Consider the following 22,880-nt stretch of genomic DNA (forward strand, 5'->3'; position numbering starts at 1 on the left):
CATGCATCATTAAAAGACTTGCCAGTTAGGTTCTGATTCCATAATCTCTCTTGTTGATGCTGGAGATTTAGGAAACAGAACAAAGTTTGGTTTTCAGAGCTCAGGCTAAGCATGCAATGCTGGCAGGTAGGTTCTGGTTACAAATCAGACAATATTTTTCTGTGTGGAAGCCATTGAAGAGGAATTAGAGGAGACACCAAGGCCTAGTCTACACTACACGTTTAAATCGAATTTAGCAGCGTTAAACCGATTTAACCCTGCACCTGTCCACACAACGAGGCCCTTTATATCGATATAAAGGGCTCTTTAAACTGTTTTCTGTACTCCTCCCCGACGAGAGGAGTAGCGCTGAAATCGGTATTGCCATGTCGGATTAGGGTTAGTGTGGCCGCAAATCAACGGTATTGGCCTCCGGGCGGTATCCCACAGTGCACCATTGTGACCGCTCTGGAAAGCAATCTGAACTCAGATGCACTGGCCAGGTAGACAGGAAAAGCCTCGCAAACTTTTGAATTTCATTTCCTGTTTGCCCAGCATGGAGCTCTGATCAGCACGGGTGGCGATGCAGTCCCAAATCCAAAAAGAGCTCCAGCATGGACCGTATGGGAGATACTGGATCTGATTGCTGTATGGGGAGACTGTTCTATCACAGCTCCATTATAAAAGACGAAATGCCAACGCATTTGAAAAAAATCTCCAGGCTATGATACAGAGTCCACAGCACAGTGCTGTGTGACAAGCGTAACGATAAGCCAAAGAATCAAATGGACACTCATGGAGGGAGGGAGAGAGAGAGTACCAAGGACTCCAGCTATCCCACAGTTCCCGCAGTCTCCGAAAAGTGTTTGCATTTTTGACTGAGTTCCCAATGCCTGTAGGGTCAAACACATTGTCTGGGGTGCTTCAGGGTATATCTCATCAAATTACCCTCCCTTCGCCTCTCCATGAAAGAAAAGGGAAAAAGATCGTTTCTTGACTATTTTCAGTGTCACCATATGTCTACTGCATGGTGGTAGATGCGGTGCCTCGGCACTGAACAGCAGCATCCTCTCCCCTCCCTTCCCTGGTGGCAGACGGTACAGTGCAGAATGAGTGGTAGCCGTCCTTGTCATCATCCCGTGAGTGTTCCTGGCCGGCCTCAGATGAGGTTGGCCGGGGGCGCCTGGGTAAAAATAGGAATGACTCCCGGTCATTCCCGGCAGATAGTACAGAACGGCTGGTAACCATCTTCATCATAGCAACTGGGGGCTGAGTTTCATCAGCCCCCCCGCTTTTATGTCTAAAGAAAAGATTCTGTACTGCCTGGACTATCATAGCAGCGGGATGCTGGGCTCATCTCCCCCACACCATTTAATGTCCTGCCTGGACTATCATAGCAGCTGGAGACTGCCTCCCCCTCATTTTATCTCGCTAAAAAGTCAGTATTTCTTATTCCGGCATTCTTTATTACTTCATCACACAAATGGGGGGACACTGCAACGGTAGCCCAGGAGGGTTGGGGGAGGAGGGAAGCAATGGGTGGGTTTGTTGCAGGGGCACCCCCTAGAATGGCATGCAGCTCATTATTTCTGCGGCATCTGACCCAGAGCGGCTGTGCTCTCTGGTACACTGGTTCTCTAGTACACTTGCACCATATTCTAGGCAGGACTGACTCTATTTTAGATAAAACGTAAAGAAGGGAATGACCCGAAGAGTCATTCCCATTTTTGTCTTTACGCTCCCGGCCGACCTCAGCGAAGGTCAGCCAAGAGCACCCATGACAGCAGCAGACGGTACAGAACGACTGATAACCGTCATCTCATCGCCAATTTACAATGGCATGGCAGACAGTACAGAATGACTGATAACCGTCTCTGCTACCTTGCAAAGGCAAATGAATGCTGCTGTGTAGCGCTGCAGTAGCGCCTCTGTCAGCGGCATCCAGTACACATACGGTGACAGTGACAAAAGGCAAAACAGGCTCCATGGTTGCCATGCTATGGCATCTGCCAGGGCAATCCAGGGAAAAAAGGGCGCGAAATGATTGTCTGCTGTTGCTTTCATGGAGGAAAGAATGAGTGATGACATTTACCCAGCATCACCCGCGGCACTGTTTTTACACCATCATGCATTGGGATCTCAACCCAGAATTCCAATGGGCGGGGGAGACTGCGGGAACTATGGGATAGCTACGGAATAGCTACTCACAGTGCAACGCTCCGGAAATCAACGCTAGCCTCAGTACATGGACGCACACCACTTTGTGTGGCCGCGTACGCTGAACTTTATATAATCTGTTTTACAAAACTGGTTTATGTAAAATCGGAATAATCCTGTAGACGTAGCCCAAGAATCAGTTTTCCCAGAGTCACTCTCTGACCTGGAACCCCAATTTAAAATACTGCTTTGCAAGTTGTAGCTAATCAGAGGCATACACAACCCTACAGAGAGAGTATTTGGCTTTCAGTTTGGGTTAAAGAAGGATGATCTGCTGTTATGAAACAAAAGTTGTTCCAGAGATTAAATATAGAAGCATTCCATTGGGATAGTTGAGAGAGGTACAGAGACCCCTTCGACTATTGAAACTAAAGAAACCAACTTCGGGAGTTACTGTATATTACATGCATGGTTCTCTAAGATATGTTAAGGAGGAATAAGGACAACATTTTGCCATTGGGATAGAGGAATTACAACTAAGAGTATTTTTGTAAACATCAACAAAAATTGACAGATTTGGGGAGGCGAATCCATCATATCAAGCTTTGGCTCTGATAGCTGTTTGCTCTTCTGGACTTGCAAGGTGCATCACAGGCTTTTCAAACTCTACAGGCTTAAGATCTTTCAGTGCCTGTGGGACCCTGGCCCAGAAACCTCTCCTAGTGTAACTGTGCACACTGTTTGCCAGTAGCCTGTCCACAGCCTTCAAAAAAAGACCATTTTGTCACTCTGCAGTGAACACTCTCATTTGTTCTGTTTGCCTGTGTTTTGTTGCTGCTGTCTCTCTAGTGCAATCTTGGAGCTTTGCATGTGTTTTCATTCAAATGTTATGTGATGCATTCCTTTTATTTCTGTTTAAATGTTGTATGTCTCTCTCTCTCTCTCTTTCTTTCTCTCGCCTGGCTTCTTCATTGTCTGTCCATGCTGTTGTGCTGACTCTGTCTTGGCTGCTCATTTCCTGCTGCCTATAGTATCCATAAAGGGCGCTCTGCAGACCTGAGAAGAGTCTCAGCTCCCCCTGACTCCTTCACTATGTAAGTACTCTGCTTTTTCTTTTCATTTCCTTCCTCCCTTTCAAGTGTGTTCTGTCTGCTTCCCTTAACTTTTGTCTGTTGCACTCTTCTGCTGTACCCACCGTCCAGGCAGCAATGCAATCAAGACAGTCTGTCTCCCAAAGGAGCAAATTCAGCAATGCAGTGATAAATGCCTAGAATAAATTTCTTTCTATTTGATCTTTCTTTTTTGTTGCATGAGCTGGATGTCAAGTCCTAAGCATAGCTGCATTCTTTGGCTGCTGGGTTTGATTCTGGCCTGAAGGTTGTCAGAAGCCAGAGGTGCTTTGAAGGCACCATGTTTTTTTCAGCTCCCGCCCTGGAAGAAGCAGGAAGCATCTCTCAAGTGCCTTCTTCCTCCCCCAATTAATGCTTAGAGAAGCATTGACAGGTGCTGGAAGGAGACATGGCTATTTTCCCTTCAGTCAAGGAGAAATGAACAAGACCTTCTGGGGTTTCTCCAGAAGCACATGTCCAGGGCTGGCTCCAGGCACCAGCTCAGCAATCAGGTGCTTGGGGCAGGCAAGGGGAAGAGGCGGCACGTCCGGTTCTTCGGCCGCAATTCGGCAGCGAGTCCCTTGGTCCCTCTTGGAGGGAAGGACCTGCTGCCGAAGTGCCACCAAAGAAACAATCGCGGCTTCCCCACCGCCCCGCTTGGAGCAGTAAAACCCTTGGAGCCGGCCCTGCACATGTCCCAAACATAGCCATTGTTAAATATTCAAATGCATATCCAGAGCATTTGCTTGGCTTAAGCAGTGCTGATGCTTCTGTTTATTCTATGGCATTGTTCACTAATTAGCTCCTAGCACAGCTTCCAACCAATTATTGAGGAGCTAGAACTATACTACTGCATCTGTGCTTGCACTTTGGAAAATGCATTTGTCTTGAAAACAGGGGCGCTCTGCCGGTCGCTGGCCCCGGTGGACCTCCCGCAGGCATGTCTGCGAAGGGTCCTCTGGTCCCGCGGCTCTGGTGGACCTCCTGCAGAGGTGGAGCCGTGGGACCAGCAGACTCTCCGCAGGCATGCCGCCGAAGGCACCCTGCCTGCCGCCTTCCCGGCGACCAGCAGAGTGCCCCCCGAGGCATGCCGCCTCAAGCTCGCGCTTGGCATGCTGGGGCCTGGAGCCGCCCTCACTTGAAAAGGTACAAGTTCCTTTTCTGATGGTCACACAACATCCCTGGGAAACCTGGAGATGAAGTGAATAGTGTCTTTTTCATGGACTTACAAGATTCATAACTGGGATTTTTGGTTTTCAGTTTTAACCAAAAATAGCCCAACCCCACCCCACCTTCCAAGCATAAACATGTTAAAAACCAGAGACTTAATCCTTCAGTGGTGCTGGAACAATTTGTATAGTGGGGGTGCTCAGAACAATTGAACCAAACTGTAAACCCTGTGTATGATGGAAACCACTTCAAGCAATGGCCTGTGGTAGAGCCCCTAGTTCTAGCACCTATGTCTGAAAGGGAAAGTTACTGTTCTGTTTGCAGCTGCATTAGAAAATAAAACAGTCCGTTCCTGGCAGTATTTTGACTATCAGTAACTCCAGTGTGGTTCTCTGGCTATCCTGTAGCTCAATCATTTAAGAATCTAACATCTCTATTAAAATGTAGAGAGCTGGTGATTTTTAAAAAAAAGTAGGCACAGACAATTGGTTATTGCTTTATTTACTCGTTCCCTTAATAAGGATATGCCTTATTGTCAACCTGGGCACATTTACAATAAAAACTACCACCATGTACTATGTCAACCCTATCTGTACAGCTTGGCTTCAAAGATGTTTTGTTAATAATCAGTGAAATAAGAAATGCAATTAGTTTTGTGTTTGCACCACTTTTGTCATCATGTTTTGTGAATGTTCTGCTGAACAACTTTGAATGACAAGCAGGTCTGTGAAATTTGAAGAATATATTAGAGAATAGTGAATTTCAGACTGTAACTGTGAATATTCACAGTGGAAACTTGATTCTAAAAGTTATGCTCAGACAATCATGGAACAGCAACAATGCTGTGTGTGGCCTGTTTGCCCAGTGAAAACTAATCAACCCAGTTCTATTCGTGAATATTGAGTACTTGCAATAAACTGCACACAAACTGTCGTCAAACCAAGACTTATTCGCTCAATGCATTCAGTGAATAATTTAAAAAAAGAACAAATACATTTCAAAAAATTATAGGCAACGCATTGATATTTGAAGACAAGAAAATATCCTCATTCATCATGCATTATTGCTATACAATATTCACTCAGCTCTATGAAGAAATATTAACACAAAGAAAATAACTCTCCCATTTAATAAAACCAGGTACACCCCTCAAAGCAAACTCCTGGAAAAGGCCTGAGTAAAGCCTTCCTGCATGCCCTGAACATTAGTAAACTTGGGGACCCAAGAGCAGGGGAGTGTGTTTCAGAGCTAAGGGCATCCAATGAGAATGACCTCCAAATCTGGGTACTGTTAGCCTGAGTATCCCATCTGGTCTCAACTGTCACAGGATAAGGCAGAAAGAGAACAGCAGTTTCTAAGACATATGGGACCCAAGCTAATTTGTAAGTCAAAGATATACTGTATCTTGAAATCTGTAAAAATAGATTAAACATGCAGCTGCACTATGACTACCAATTAATGTGTCTGATTAATATAAGTAAGAACCCAAGAGGTGTTAGGGAAATTTGATTTGAGCTGTGATTGCTTTGAGATTCAAATGTTCCTCGTCTGTTGGGTAATGCGGAAAGTATGTGTGTTCCAGTTAGCAGAGTACAGCAAGAGGGATTCTGTGGAGTTTCGAGGAAAGAGCCTGCACCCTAGATAACCTTCAGGTTTTCTGGAGCAGTGTCTGTGGACAGGAGAAGTCTTGAATTTTGAGCAGCAAAGAATGTGAAAGAAACAAACACCCCCCCGATTAATTATATATTTTAAATTAATTTTTCCAAATACAACAAATATACAAAAATACCAGTTTCATCATAATACCCAAAGTAAATGAAGAGGGTTTGGATAACAGGAAGGGAAGGGAAGTGACATATCTATCTTCTGAGTCTAGGTTAATCATACACCTCTAAAAAGTCAGCTCAAATGGCTTTGAATGTTTCCGGCATTCCCTTTCTGCGGCATGCCTGTCATTCGTTAGCTGCAAGGTCAGACAGATCACTGAATTAGGCATCAATATTTGGTCAGGATTGACTTTTCCATTTTTGCAGGATTAATTTTTTAATCACCAAAACTACACACTGGAACCATGCTGCCTTGTTACCAGGTAATCTCCAGATTTCCAGAATATATCCAAGAATGAAATTTGAGGAGGAGGGCTCCAATTTAGCATCCAAATTGTTCCTTTGACCCACCTCATACCACAAATTCTTGACACAGAGGCACTCCCAAAACATACGAGCTAATGAATACCAAGGGAGTTACATTTCCAACAGTGGTCAGCATTTATAAGGCTCATTACCATTAGTCTCTGTGGGGACCAGTATATCTGAAAACAAATATTTTGGTGAATGAGCCATAGCTTCAGGTCTTTAATTGCTTTTTTAACATTAGATACAATTGTATTCCATTGGGCCAGAGATGTGTATCCAAATCTCTATTCCAAGCAACTCTCAAATTATCAATCTTTGGCAGAGTTTTTTGGGCCAGAACATCATAAAAGGATACTGTTGGAGGATATTGTCTTTGAATTATTAACAGTAGAGAGTTTTGAAACTTGGATTGGGTATAATATGCCTTGATTTTTTTTACTGAGGACTTATGGATAGAGTAGAGTACTCACACTTTTCGTGGAGTGTTTTTTAAAGTGGGATGGATATTTAGATTTTTGAGTATATGCTCATTTGGGATGATGCATATGAATATCATATCTGAGCTGTGTAGTTGATGCAAAGCAGTATAACTATTTGGATTTATCTTAAAAATTAGTATTGGCTACTTGAAAAACAAGAAATAATTGACTTACTTGGGCCTGTGTTTAGAGATGTAAGCATTACTAAAGGATCCAACTTCAACAAATTTTTCATATGTAAAAGGAGCACTGTGGATATGCTGTAATTATTTACTACTAAGATCTGCATACAGAAAAATGTTATTGTCTAGTTGTTATTGTCTAATATAATGAGTATTCTTGGCTAGTGATATTTGCAGCAATGTTCCCAAATTTTGTCTGTGTGGGCAACAAAAGTACTCAAAAGAATCAATTTCTGATTTTAGAAATATGAATGTCTAAAGAAATCTGTTTGTATGGTGTGCACATGCACGAAAACTCTTTGAAATGGCCAAATAAGCACCCTAACCATAAAGCATAAGGAGGACCAAAGTAAAACAAGACAACGGAGGGTGAGTTAGAGAAAATGGGTCAATGTCTAACAGTGGAATTAAGGATCAAAGAAGTCCCCTCCCCTCCCCGAATGAATTATAAGCATTTGAGATGCTCATTTTTTGTTGTCCTTTTTTCTGTTTCCAATCAGTTGATTGTTAGCTGGTGTTAGGCAAGAGTTAAAAATGTAGTTAGCAGCTGAGTCAGAAGCACCAGAGGCAGGGGCAGCTCTAGGCACCAGAAAAACAAGCAGGTGCTCGGGGCGGCAAATTACCAGGGGCGACATAATGCTGGGGCCCCAGCTCTGACCGGAGGCAGTGTCCTGGGCTGGATCCTGACCGCCCTTTGTTCTCTGACCGGGTGCCGCTGGGGCTGTGCGGCGGGGCAGGAGGAGCTGGCAGGAGGAGCGTGTCCCAGCCACTCTCCCACAGGCAGCGGCCAGCGCCCCTCAGGCAGGAGCTGGTAGCACGGCCCAGCCCAGGTCGCGGAGCACAGGGGGTGACAGCGGAACATAGCGGCCAGGAGGGAAGCTCCTCCAGTGCCGGCTGAGGGCTCCTCCTCGGCTTGTCCCTGCCTCCGCCGCCGCCTCCTCCTCCCCCCTGTGCCGCCTTCTGCCTGGGGAGGGGAGCTGCAGCCCAGGCTGAGCCAAGCTCGTTCCGCTGCGCAGGCTGAGCCCGTGGCTTGCTCGTGGGGATCCTGGGAAGCGGGAGGCCTGGGTACACTGCCCTGCAATCACCAGCCACCGGCTGCTCTGACCCGGCCCCGGCAGCTGAACCCCGCATCCGTCCCAGCTCGCTCTGTGTGAGAACTACAGGCAGTGCCCTCCGCCCAGCTGGTCTGTCCCTGGCCAAACTGTGGGGTGACCATCCAGGACTCTGGGGTGTTGCTGAGGCTGCCCCAAGCCATGCTCCCTGGGGTCTGCTGCCCCTCCAGCCACGGGGGCCCTAGGCCAGTGTGGGAACCAGGCCACAGCCCTCCTCTCAGAGCCTCCTCCCCTCCCCACACTGCATAGCAAGATGTAGGACCATGGGGAGGGCTGCTACAGCCATTTCAGACTGGGATTGGCACGAGGGGAGTGGAGATGATTGTGCCCTGGCTGGAGGGACCGGGCAGCCCCCTCCAATGCCTTCTGCTTGCTCCTGCCGGCACAGGGCTGCAACGCCCAGCTTCAGACGGCAGCGCCAAGCCCCCAGCATGCTTCGTGGGGCAGGAGAGACAGGAGGCAGAGCTGTTCAGTGTCTCCCACGCAGCTCCAGGCCCCTCTGGCTATTCAGCAGTGACAGCCAGGCTGGGTAGCCCACCAGTAGCGTGACTTGGTCCGACCCGCATGGGCCACATGAGCCCTGGGGTTGGTGCTGACGTCCTGGCTATGCCAAGGCCTCTGGCGCAGGGGCAACCCGCCTCTGGCGCAGGGGCAACCCACCTCTGCCCAGGCAGACACAGCCCAGCTCACTCCTTGGCCGGCCCAGTGAGTAAATGAGTACACTCGTAGGAAATTGTTTTATTTCACTAACTACAAATTCTGTTTTCATTTTTTTTAAAAAGTCCGAAAAAAACCCATTGTGAAGTGCAAACGTTTAAAAGCCAAAAAAAAATGGATGGGCGGCCAATTTTTTTTCTTCTTGGGACGGCAAAAGACTTAGAGCCGGCCCTGACCAGAGACCGAAGGACACTGGTAGCTGTAAACACTTGATAAACTTATATGGGGAAATGTCTGCCCAGAAACTCGGCTCTTAGAACAGAACAAACCCTCCCTTCACAGCCCTCCAGATATTTGTAAACACTCAGCCCCAACCCCACCCCTTCGCCTAAAGGACAGTTATAGATAATCAATGTAATCAAAATAGCTTTGATGCGTACGTTTGGTTCCTGTCACTGTCATGTTAAGTGCATTCTCTGTCTCTGAAAAAATGTTTGTCTCTGTAAGAACAAGATAAATGCAAATGAAGTGATTAAGAGAAAGGTGCATAATTGGTCACTGTAACCCCACGCTTTTGCAGCTCATAGACTCATAGACTCATAGGTCAGAAGGGACCAATCTGATCATCTAGTCTGACCTCCTGCACAAGGCAGGCCACAGAACCCCACCCATCCAATTTTATACAACCCCTATCCCAGGACCGAGTTATTGAAATCCTCAAAAATGGTTTGAAGACCTCAAGCTGCAGAGACACCACCAGCAAGCGACCCGTGCCCCACGCTGCAGGGGAAGGCGAAAAACCTCCAGGGCACCTGCCAATCCGCCCTGGAGGAAAATTCCTTCCCGACCCCAAATATGGCGATCAGCTAAATCCTGAGCATGTGGGCAAGAGTCACCAGCCAGCACCCAAGAAGGAGTTCTCCGCAGCAACTCAGTACCCATCGCATGCAACATCTCCCCGCAGACCATTGAGCAGACCTGTCTGGTGGTAATTCAAGATCAATTGCCCAAATTGACGATCCTATCATAACATCCCCTCCATATACTTATCAAGCTTTGTCTTAAAGCCAGGAAAGTCTTTTGCCCCTACTACTTCCCTCGGAAGGCTATTCCAGAACTTCACTCCCCTAATGGTCAGAAACCTTCGTCTAATTTCAAGTCTAAACTTCCTAATATCCAGTTTATACCCATTCGTCCTCGTGGCTACATTAGTACTAAACTTAAATAATTCCTCTCCCTCCCTAACGTTAACCCCCTTGATATATTTATATAGGGCGAGCATATCCCCCCTCAGCCTTCTTTTGGCCAGGCTAAACAAGCCAAGCTCTTTGAGTCTCCTTTCATAAGGCAGTTTTTCCATTCCTCGGATCATCCTCGTAGCCCGTCTCTGAACCTGTTCCAGTTTGAATTCATCCTTCTTGAACATGGGACACCAGAACTGCACACAGTATTCCAGATGGGGTCTCACCAACACCGTATACAACGGTACTAACACCTCCTTATCCTTGCAGGAAATACCCCGCCTGATGCATCCCAAAATCGCATTTGCTTTTTTAACAGCCGTATCACATTGGCGACTCATAGTCATCCTGCTATCAACCAGTACCCCAAGGTCCTTCTCTTCCTCCGTCGCTTCCAACTGATGCGCCCCCAACGTATATCCAAAATTCTTATTATTAATTCCTAAATGCATGACCTTGCACTTTTCACTATTGTATTTCATCCTATTTCTATTACTCCAGTTTACAAGGTGGTTCAGATCTTCTTGAATAGCATCCCTGTCCTTCTCCGTGTTAGCAATACCCCCCAGCTTCGTGTCATCCGCGAACTTTATTAGCACATTCCCGCTCTTTGTGCCAAGGTCAGTAATAAAAAGGTTAAATAAGATCGGTCCCAAGACCGATCCTTGAGGGACTCCACTGGTGACCTCCTTCCAGTCCGACAGTCCCTGTTTATCAGTGTTCCCGGTACCGTGAAATAAGCCCCTTCAGTATTGTCTGTGCTTGCCTGACTCTTGGGGAAAAGAATCTCCATACTTCACAGTGGGCTAGTGTTAAAAGTGAGTTTTCTGAATCCTTCCCAAACCATCCGATGTCACTTAAGTCAGTGGTTCTCAAACTTTTTTTTTTTCATGGACCCCTTGAAAATTGCTGAGGGTCTCGGTGAACCACTTAATGATCTTTCCAAATGTTTGTACCATTAGCTAACTATTGTAAAGCGCTTTGGATAAAAATGCTATATAAAAAAACCCCTTAATAATAATTAACCTTTTCTACAAATATAAGCACACATTTTAATATCAGTAGTCTTACCTTTTCTAATGTGATGGATGTGCCCTCTCTCCCCCACTGTGGCAGCCCCCGAGCTGGGAAGGAGGGGGGTTTCTCCCTCTCTCCTCCACCTCAGCAGCCCCCAAGCTGAGACTGGGAAGAAGGGACACCTCTCCCCGGCAACCGCAGCCCTGGAGCTGGGGAAAGTCACCTCTTTCTCTGGCCGCTGCAGCCCTGCACATTCCAAATTGCCCCCATCCCCTCTTCTCACCCCACTGCACCCTCCCACCTACCCCTACCCCCCCAAGACCACCACCTCACCTTACATGTGCATCTTCTCCAGAGTCCGGGCAGCTAATTAGTTGGTCCAAGCCTGCGCGGCTCCATTAATTAGGTGGGTGGCCTTTCATTCTGTCATGTGCGGCTGCCCAGGCGCACATCTTAGAGGGAACTATCCATGGATCACCTGAATGGAGCTCACAGACCATTGGTGGTCCATGGAGACTGTAGTTTGAGAACCTCTGATGTAAGGCATGCAGTGAGGTTTGCACCTGGGTAATGCTGCTTTTGTAAGTTGGGTTGCATGGGTGCACTGTAGATAGTGTAAGGAAGAAGAGTTAGTCCGACTGACATTGATGGGACGTAAGCAAGAACAAAAGTGCTTTGCTGAATAGGTATGGGATTACATATGTGCTTACAGTTAAGTACATTCTTATTTGCTTTACTGAATTGGAGCCTAAGGAAAGAAATTAATATATTGTGCAAATGACACTTTGATAGATAATAAACCATTTAGTCCAACTAACTCCTGACTTGAATGGGTCAGACTCCCTGGCAAGATTGGCCTGTAACAGCTGACACTATGAATTGGCTATTTGAAATGATCCTTTTTGATAAGAATAATGCCCAGTACATAGCAGCATCATGAACTAGCAGGAGGATTGGAAGAAGATAATTTAGTCTACAGAGGACTTGGCCCAGTATGCTTATTGAAATCAGTTAGATGTAAGTACAGTTGAATGGATGTTGATCATTGCTAACTTTTTTATTATTATTTTTTAAAGAGAATGATGGTCTCTAGTATTACCTTTTTGTAGTAGATTCCTGGGTTAGCAGTGAGATGGTCATGATCAGGCTTGAATCTTTATAACACTCAAATGGATTTAAAAGACAAAGAGGGAGATTTTCAGCCATGCTGCGGCTTCTTTGTGACACTATGACAGTCCTTTTCACTGCAAATCTAGTGCTGGGACAGAGTTTAGAAGGCATGGTTGGGGACTGACCAGATAACTGTTCTGCTCTGTTGATCCCTAGCTTCCAGAATAACACCTTGGGGCCACAGTCAGCCTGGTGCAACTTACAGCAGCCCTGTAGTTACTTTATATTGCGTTGGGGTATTGGACCAGCTCCAGAATGAGGGAACTGTTAGGTGGCATAAAGCCCCCAATCCTGAATGAAGCAAGCTTGGCTGGATCCCGGCTAATATATATTTGTTTGTTCAGTGGAACTCACTTCAGCAGGATATTGTTTAGGCAAATAGCTTAGTAAGGATATTGGATTTTTTTTTAAAACTTCATCTAAAGCATCTGGCATTGCCTGTTGTCAGAGACAGGACACCATTTAGATGGTGCTTTTCCATTATGGCAGTTCCTATGTTTTAAATAGATAAGAGCTGTCAGAAGCAACCTAATTTTTAATACATCATTTCCAAGCTCTGCCAATGAGATCTTAGCAGTGAGGTTAATTTATTTTTCTCCTTTGATTGCTGTTATCCTGTTCCTGATTGTTCTAAACACAAGGACATTTAATTAGTTGTGCATGTTTATTTCTTCTTCAGGAGATAGGTAATTCATTAATCTGTCACTGCAAACATGCCCCAGAGGAGTTTTGTGTTTTCTAAAGTTTAGGGTGTTTTTTTGGGGGGGAGGGGGAGGGAAAGGGAGGGAAGAGCTGAGGATGCTTTTTGGTGAATCCCATTAACAGTGTTATTAACAGCATTTGCATAGTTTGAGGTGGGCAATATTCAGAAAAATCTGTGAAAAATATCTCACTGGATTCTTCAGGGGTTGTTTTTTGACCCCTTCCTCTATCTTTATGCAGACATGAACAATGAGAAACAGTTCAGTGGCTTTATAAATAATTGGAATAGGAATTAGAGTGTGTACATCACAAGTTGTTTTCCCCCAGTTGAATCAACCTGGTGTCCTAGCACAAGTGTGTTTTGATTACCACGCTGGAGCTGCAAGACCAGGAGCCAGCCTGACCTCCCCTATTCTTTCTTTCCTGGATGACTAGAGGCTGAAACACACAGCTGAGGTAAAATAGCCGTGCTTCAAGGAGGGCATTTGGAATTATCCCACCAACGTCTGGATGATTAAACGGGCAGTACTGGGGTCAGAGCTCCATCAAAAGATGAGTGTGCCTTACTGCTGGATGGAAATACACCATGTTTTGATGGTGACTGCCAGAATATGTATGTGTGTGTTGTCTACATGAGTTCACAAACAGACAAGGAAGAGAAAGCATTACTAATGTATTACTTTCTTCCCCAGGTGCATGTCTGAACACACGTAAACAAAACATACATTCATACATATTCTGAGGACCATCATCAGAACCTAGTGAATCTCACTGGAAGACACGCTCATCTTTTGATGAAGCTGTGACCCCAGTACTGCCAGCAGTTAATCATCCAGACATTGATGTGATGATGCCAATTGCCCTGCGTGGAGCATGGCTGTTTTACTGCTGTCTGTCTGTCTGTATGCAACCCCTCAAGTTTATAAATCTAGGGTCTTTGGCAGGCTTTTTAGTTCACAGGTACAGAATTCCAGGAATGCTGTAGTTTAGGTTAAAGGACTGGTTATCATTAGATAAAAGTATGCCACTTCTCCAGTAAGCAATTTCCCTTAGGGAGGTGGTGGGAATTAAAATAACTGCATCTAATAAACGGAGTCTTTCTCTACCATGATAAAGACCTGATTCCTGCTGTACACCTAGTGGATGCTGACTTCTTGGCTTCCTGGAGAGGACGGTGCATGATGTGGGAGTGGGTGGATTCCATAGCAGGGAAAGGGAATGGAGAACGATTATTTTGCTGGCTTTTTAAATGAAAATTAGGAATTTTGAATTAGGAATTCCAAAAGAGTGTGTGGGAGACCCAGTATTTTTACTTTCATAAATGAAGATTTCAGTCCGGTTGCTGTCAGTCCACATCTGTGTTTCTTATTATGTATTTCCTTATATGAGAAAGTCCTGCAGAGTTTATGTAATAGAAAATGATAACATTCCAATAAATTTCAGCACAGGTTTAATAGAAAATTATACCCCTGCTACAGAAATGAGATTCTCAGTTGAAGTTTTTGGATTAATTTCTAAAGACCTTGATTATATTTCTGTAGAGCCCTTCATGTTTCGTCCCAACTACATTCTATGGATCTTTTCCGTAAGGATTGCTTTGATTGAAGGAAGACAATGCCCAAACCTTGCTCTGGGTGCCTCTGGCACCCACTGTAAAATATGTCCATTAAATATAATTCCATATGATATAATAATCTACCCATACAATCTTCAGTGATAAATACCCACTAATTAGTACCAATAACAATCTAAACTCCCTCATCTACTCGTCAAGGCACCGCTTACCTAACGGCTCCAGAACTATATTTGTCTTATCTATGCCCATTTTGCCATTTTTATTCTAGTTACAATATTTGTCATGAGTAGAGCTGGTCGAAATTATTTTGACAAAACTATTTTCTGTTGGAAAATGCTATTTCATGGAAATCAAAATGTTTCTCAGCAATGTGTTGATTTCAACAAAAATTTTGACAGAAATACTTCCAAATGATTTGAAATCGAAATGGAGTGTCCTGTTTGACTTCCTCATTTTGCTTCTACTTTCCCATGTAGTTTCATTTAGACTTTTATATTATAAAATATTTATTTTAAATTCTATATTTTAACATTTTATATTATAACATTTTGAAATGATTTAAATGAAATGTTTTTTTCATAAAGACATTTAGACATTTCAGAATTGAATTTTCTGTTCCCCCCAAATTTTGGCATTTTAACCCAATTCATGATGAAAACAAAGTTTGAAATGTCTGAAATTCCTGCAGGATGGAAACTCCATTTTCCAACCAACTGAACTCAACAGCAACAAGATGAAAAGGATTTTTTTCAGTTTTTTTCAACTATTTCTAATAGAATGGTGACCCAAGTCATCTTTATTGAATGACCAGCATTCTCCTTATCTGAAATAAGATTGTGCTTTGGGTTTGTCTAGAGCTTGAAAATTTTTCTTCCTCATTTTACACCTGGAATAACAGGGTTTTTTTGCAATGTTTGCAAACATTAATTTGAATAAATACTATGGTTAATATTCAGTGGTATTCACAACCTTTTTTACTAGCTTTTTCACAAACATGTTGCGAGCTCAACTCTGTTGTTCCCAGGCATGTTTGTCTAAAGGTAGAGTATTTGTGCATACGTGTACTAACATGGTTTCTCTCATGAATACTTATGCAAATTGCACAAATATTTGTACTGGAACTGTTTGCTCTTTTATCTTTAAAAGCTCTTTTGGTCTGGGAATCTTCCAGTTAGGTGGCAGAAACAATATCATCCGATACAGGTGACCATTCTCACTGCATGTGCGTGAATTACAAATAGTGAATAGTGAAAGCAGTTGCTGTCATGAATAGAAAGCAATTCATCACATAAATTTTAAATGAACAAATTGTTAGAAACTAAAGTGTGTTTTCAGATAATTCATGAACTGACAGTAGGGGTAAATTCATTGAAGATACAGGTCACTGTGAATAACTTGTCAAACTCTGGCTGTACTATATATGACTAGATTTTATTAAGTGCATAAAAATCTTGCTCCTTACAAAGTACCTTTTAGCACTGCAACTTCCAATATTAGCCTAGTGCTACCAGAGAGCTCTTTTTTCCAAGAAGGTAACATCTTGTGGCTTAGTATTATCATTCATCTTGAACATAGTTAAAATGGCATGTCCTCTTTCTTGCACGCTGCATATTTTAGCAGCTGTAACTTATTTTTGAAATATGCATCTTAGTGCTGCACTTCTTTTTTGGGGGGGAAAAAAACAGCTGCATTGATTTATACCAGCTAACTGCACTCTAGTGACTGAACTGGAAAGGAATTATGTCTACTGAAGCCCAATAGTATTTCAGGGTTATGTGCTTGTTTTATTTAATAGAGACAAATTCAAAGATGCACCATACAATTAAAGCAATGTTTTTATAGTATTTGCAAAGCACCCTTTTAAGCATTTTCTTGTGAAAAGGTGTTTCTTACTGAAAAGCATGTTGTGTGGCTTGTTTTTTTTCATACCTTTCCTGAGCTCCAAATATTATTTTAGACTTGCCACTGGCTATAAATCTCACTTCACTCTTCCAGTTCTGGCTCTGAATGTGGAAATATAGATTAGATTTCTTGGACTTTGGAGTCCCTGCTTCCCCTCTTCCCCTTTCTAAGTTACAGAACAAGTATGGTACAAGCAGGACCAGTGCGGCCTGTCCCAAAGCTGCACTACTAATGTGCACCAACCTTGATGTGGTAGGACCAAGTGTAGCTGTGAGAGGGTAGTTTTGTCTCCGTGCCTTTTGCTTACCTGGACTTCATGCAAAGAAGAGTTGTTAGTTGTAGTGGTGGTACCCCATAAGAAAATGCCTTTTGGGTAAATGAGCCACCACCCAACCGTTCCCTGTAGGATCTCTGAAAAAGTACAGAGAGGAGCCACTTGAGTTGTCTTGTCTACCCTTCCTAGAATTGACGGGCATGTTACCGAAATTTTATGGTCAAAGAGTCAAAGGCAGCTGATGTAGCAAAAGAATCGCCAAGGACACACGATTTTCATCCCCCAAGGAAATCATTAACCACCATGACCAATGCAGTTTCTGGACTGCACCAGGCTGGCTGGGCTGAGGACTGCCAAAGATGCTTTTACCATAAGTGGCTTCACCATCTCAATATTCTTACCCTCAAAATGGATTATCATGAGCAAAGCCCTGTGTCTGGGGGATAGTTCCACAGAGTTTTCTCTGTCTGTCCTGAGGAACTAAAGAGTAGAGCTGGCTGATTTCCATCCCCTACTCTGGAATATTTAGATGAGAACAAAGAAAAATAAATTTCTTTTAAATTTTCCATGGAAACTTTTGATTTTTCAGTGGAAATTCAAAAAAAAAACTATTTTGTTTTTCAGTCATTCAGCTTTGAATGAAAAAAGTTAAAAATTTCCACAGAAGGTAGACAGTTCTTGTGAAAGTTTTATTTATTCAAAACTCCAGTTTTCCGCTGAATACCAGTTTCAACAAAAAAAATCCAACCAGCCCTACTAAATAATTTAGGGGACTGGTAGATGGTCTTGTTGATAAGATATTGGACTGGGACTCTGGAGAGTGGAGTTCAGTTTCTCACTCTATCAGAGATTTTCTGTGTGACTCTGGTAAAGTCACTTAATCTCTCTGTGCCTCAGTTCCCCCTCTGTAGAATGAGGATAATGATACTTAGTTACCTCTCAGCTGTGTTTTGAGGTTAAATTAATGTTTGTGTGGATCTCAGAAACGATGGTCATGGAGGCCATATAAATACCTCTGTAGACTGAAGGTCACCAGTTTGGTTTTGGATTTTGCTACTAAACAGCTCTGTGAGATGGCATGAGTCAGTCATTTCAGCTGATTGCCTAATGAACAGGTGTCCATATCACACAAACCACCTTCATAACTGGAATCCTTATGGGCAGTTTCATAAAGAAGAATGAATGAGATAGGACAGTGGCTCTCCACTTTTGTGACCTTGTGTTGCAACAAATACAAGCTTTTATTAAACCCCATGCTGCTCCCTGCAGTCTAACCGTAAAGAAAGTGAAGGAGATTATGACCCCCCCACTCCCAAGCCTGTTCACAGTCCCTAGGCTGGGCACCCATATGCTGGGAGAGTGAATTATCTTTATAATCACAGAGATGGGCCTTAGGTTGACGTTAAAGCACAGTACATAATGGGGAAGCCAGCACTTCCCCTTCCCATGTTGTACCTGTGGATAAAAGATTTCAGTTTCCAGGGCTGTCAATCTGTCACTTTTCACAAACTCGAATAAATTCACTGAAATATGTTTTCCTTCCCTCAGACAAAGACCATGCAATTATATTCTTATATTCCCAGACTTAAACATTTTTCTTATCTTTTTTTCTTGTTAAAAATAAAATCCCTGGCAATTTTTCATTTTAGAAACCTGTATTTCATATGACTTGCAAGGAAACATAATTCCTCAACTGTCCTATTCATTTCTCAGCCAGCTGGCTGTCTGACACTAAATTTCTTTGACAAAAAGAGACTAAATCTAATTATATAGATATTGTTTCATCTATGTGCTCACTGCACCTCCTCCCTCCTTTGTCTATAGATCTGTCTCCGTGTTGGTCTGCCTAACTGTAAAAACTGCAGATGGAGAGAGCTGGTTATATGGAATATCGTAATGCCAGTTAAGTTAGAAGGATGTCCCCTGAAGCTTTGCTGGAAGTTAGTAGCCCATCTGTCCATCAAATAAACCGTGACAAGCTTAGCTTGCACGTGGACAGCTTCCTGACATCTTTGGGCACCTGGACACCACAGCTCCTGTCAATCAATGCAGGAGAAATGTTGATAGCTTGTATATTGCAAAAAGCATCACTCCTGCTGCTGCTGCTAACATTTATGATTCCTTATAAGGTGTACTTTATGTACAGGTCATTTGTATCATTGCTGCAGAAACTCCTGTCTGAAACAGGAGGTTCTTTGATAAAGCTCTTTCCAGTGTGTTGTCTTATTCCCCAGTTACAGAAGAACCCTGAATTCATTATTCTTTGTCACTTTTCAGGCAAAGACAACTGTGCCTGAAGTGCTTCTTTAACTGGGACTTCGTTTTCAATTCCTTTCTTTTCATCTGCCCAGAGGTGACACAACTATTTCTACCCAGACCAAAAATATACAATAAGCTCACTCTGAAATACTTGCTAATTGCTATCTCGGTGGATTTACCAAGACAGGTCAGAGACAACATGTCTTGTTAAGTCAGCTGTATTTTCAGACAAAGGAAAAATGGCATACTTGTAAAAAGTTTCCCTTTCTGAAACACAGCTAGTGTTGAGATTGGTTTTCCAACAGGCAAAATGCCTGTAGATCAGATGCAAAGGAAAGGAGAAAGACCAAATAGAAAACTTAATAAAGTGGATAGAACCATGTCTTTTCATACAAATATATCTTTGTATAATATTTTAATTTTTGGAAGATCATGAGTGTATTAGGTGCTAGCAACATTGGCAAATTGATATTACTGGCATATTAATGAGTGAAATATAAGTAGGATGGATGGTCTGTTGGTAATGCACAGGACAGGGAATGGATTCATAACTTTGTCAGCCATTATGTGACCTTAGGGAAGTCATTTACAGTCTATGCGACTCAGTTTCCCCATCAATAAAATGGATATCACGCTTATCACATGGGGTGCTATGAAATTTAATGCATTATTGTGTGTAAAGCATGATTGCAAAACACATATTTATTTCATGGCTATGTATGGCATACGTGTACTGCAAGGAGGGCTTCTTTGACAGATTTTTGTTGATTATATCAGTTAGGATTATGTCAATCCTACTATTCCAAACCTGCTAACCTCCAAAACACTTATGTTGTAGCATCTTATATCTGACTTGCTGCACCCCCTGCTAATCTAATCTTAGGTCTTTCCTGATCATATTGTAGGCCAGATGTGCACTGGGTACTGTGTTAAGATCACCAGCCAGATTTCCTGGAGAGAGACAGTTGTGCTCTAATCTTCTGTTCCAGGTAGCTCTAAGAACTGCTTCTTTTGTCCTGCTGAACTCTTTCTGATGGAAGGACAAATAGCCCAAATTGACAGCTGGAAAATGCAAATGTGGCCAGGTTACTTTAGATCTCAGTTAGTACTACTCAGTTAGTAGCTTTGAATGGTAGAATAAAACACCAGCTCAGGGTCAGATGGAGGTAAGCATGGATCCACAATAAGGATCTTAGGGCCAGATTTTCCAGAGGTATTTAGGTGCCTAAATATGCAGATATGTACCTACTGGGATTTTCAAATATGCCTAAGCAGGTTAGACACCTAAATCCCATTGAAATCAAATAGAAATTAGGCACCTAACCTGCATATTCATGTTTGAAAATCCCACTAGGCACCTACCTGCATCTATAGGCACCTAAGTACCTTCAAAAATCTGGCTCTTAGCCATATTTGTGAACCTACTTCTCTGGGCTGCCCTAGGTGCTTAACGACCAGTCCTGAGAATTGGGCCGATATTCTCTGAGCCATCACAAGGATTTGGAGGATGGTATTCTGCCCTCAATTACACCTTTGCAGTCACATTGACCTCAGTGGGATTGCAGTCAGGTACACAATCACAAATTGTCTCCTGGAAATTTAGTGGGGGCATCAAACTGAAAACTACCAAGATGAGAAAAAAATGTGATTCCAGACTGCATAGCAAGTAGGAATCTTCTTGACCCATTTGGTTCTTAAAGAGACACCAGTTACTTCAGTCTGTAGTGGGCAGTCATCGTAATCAGTTTTCCATCAATGGAGTTGAGTTTTTAATAATGTGCCCATGGGGTGTTGGCTTTGGTGAGGGTTCTGCTTTCTCCCCCTCGTCATTCATCTAAAATCTCCCCATACTCTACCACCATTTCACTCTGAGATTTTAGTCTTTTCTAATTGATCTTTTTTTTTTCCATTGCAGTCCTCACTCCATCCCAGACCGCCTGCGGATCCGAGTGAACAGGATTAGTTTACAAGATTACGAGGGGCTGCATTATGACAAGGAAAAACTGCGAGAAGCCTGTAAGTCAGTAGTGGCCGATTGGGCTATTGCTTTCTTTTGCCAGATAATGTCTGTGATAGACCTGATACTAGAAAAAGTGCGAGGATCAAGTATTCATTATGCGTCGCTTGTACATGGAATATACAAGTGTGTCCATAATTAGGCATGAACTTTGTATGTTGTTTACATTAATCCTAGAATAACTGATCCTTGTTTATCATTCATGTATGGACTTAGACAGTAGTCATAAGTCAGGATAGTATGCTTGTACTGTGCATAGTAATTGAAAACAGCTGTCTTTTTTTTTTTTTTAAATCACTGTCTCCCTGGTGGCCATATTGGATTTTACTCATTTTTAAAGATTCTGCAATTGACTTAAAATTTCCAGGCAGGTGTTCAATTATTGGATTAATCATATCATATGTGGGAGTTGCACTGGCATCTAAGATGGTCACAAAGCAGATACATTTGTCTTTGCAGGTGAATCATGCAACCTGAATCCCTTATTCTTTAACAGCCCTCAGCACTCCATACAGAAAAAATAATCAGTATTTTGTGTTCTCTTGTAGTGATTTAATCATAGAATATCAAGGTTGGTAGGGACCTTGGGAGGTCATCTAGTCCAACCCCCTGCTCAAAGGAGGACCAATCCCCAACTAAATCATCCCAGCAGGGCTTTGTCAAGCCTGACCTTAAAAACCTCTAAGGAAGGAGATTCCACCACCTCCCTAGGTAACCCATTCCAGTGCTTCACCATCCTCCTAGTGAAAAAGTTTTTCCTAATATCCAACCTAAACCTCCCCACTTCAACTTGAGACCATTAGTCCTTGTTCTGTCATCTGGTACCACTGAGAACAGTCTAGATCCATCCTCTTTGGAACCCCCTTTCAAGTAGTTGAAAGCAGCTATCAAATCCCCCCTCATTCTTCTCTTCTGCAAACTAAACAGTCCCAGTTCCCTCAGCCTCTCCTCATAAGTCATGTGCCCCAGCCTCCTAATCATTTTTGTTGCCCTGTGCTGGACTCTTTCCAATTTTGCCACATCTTTCTTGTAGTTTGAGGCCCAAAACTGGACACAGTACCGAATAGAAGGGAATGATCACGTCTCTTGATCTGCTGGCAATGCCCCCTACTTAAACTGCCCAAAATGCAGTTAGCCTTCTTTGCAACAAGGGCACATTGTTGACTCATATCCAGCTTCTCGTCCACTGTAACGCCTAGGTCCTTTTCTGCAGAACTGTTGCCTAGCCATTCTATCCCTAGTCTATAGCAGTGCATGGGATTCTTCTGTCCTAAGTGCGGGACTCTGCACTTGTCCTTGTTAAACCTCATCAGATTTCTTCTGGCCCAATCCTCTAATTTGACTAGGTCCCTCTGTATCCTATCCCTTCCCTCCAGCGTATCTATCGCTCCTCCCAGTTTAGTGTCATCAGAAAACTTGCTGAAGGTGCAGCCCACACCATCCTCCAGATCATTAATGAATATAATGAACAAAAACAGCCCCAGGACTGACCCTTGGGGCACTCCGCTTGAAACTGGCTGCCAACTAGACATGGAGCCATTGATCACTATCTGTTGAGCCTGACGATCTAGCCAGCTTTCTATCCACCTATAGTCCATTCATCCAGCCCCTACTTCTTTAACTTGCTGGCAAGAATACTGTGGGAGACCGTATCAAAACTTTGCTAAAGTCAAGGAATAACACGTCTACTGCTTTCCGCTCATCCACAGAGCCAGTTATCTCCTCATAGAAGGCAACTAGGT

The 22,880-nt window shown here is 43.4% G+C and overlaps 1 protein-coding gene across 2 annotated transcripts in view; it reads left to right on the forward strand.

Annotated features, from left to right (window-relative positions):
- The window catches only part of DGKI (diacylglycerol kinase iota), a 308,370-nt gene that overhangs the window by 192,753 nt on the left and 92,737 nt on the right, over positions 1-22,880 (forward strand). For both annotated transcript variants that reach the window (XM_050918163.1, XM_050918170.1), the window contains one exon: positions 21,037-21,137. In XM_050918163.1, the coding sequence (XP_050774120.1) occupies positions 21,037-21,137 (101 nt within the window). The remainder of the gene's footprint in view (positions 1-21,036; positions 21,138-22,880) is intronic.

Source organism: Gopherus flavomarginatus, chromosome 1 (assembly GCF_025201925.1).
Source record: "Gopherus flavomarginatus isolate rGopFla2 chromosome 1, rGopFla2.mat.asm, whole genome shotgun sequence".
In the NCBI taxonomy this organism is placed as follows: Eukaryota; Metazoa; Chordata; order Testudines; family Testudinidae; genus Gopherus; species Gopherus flavomarginatus.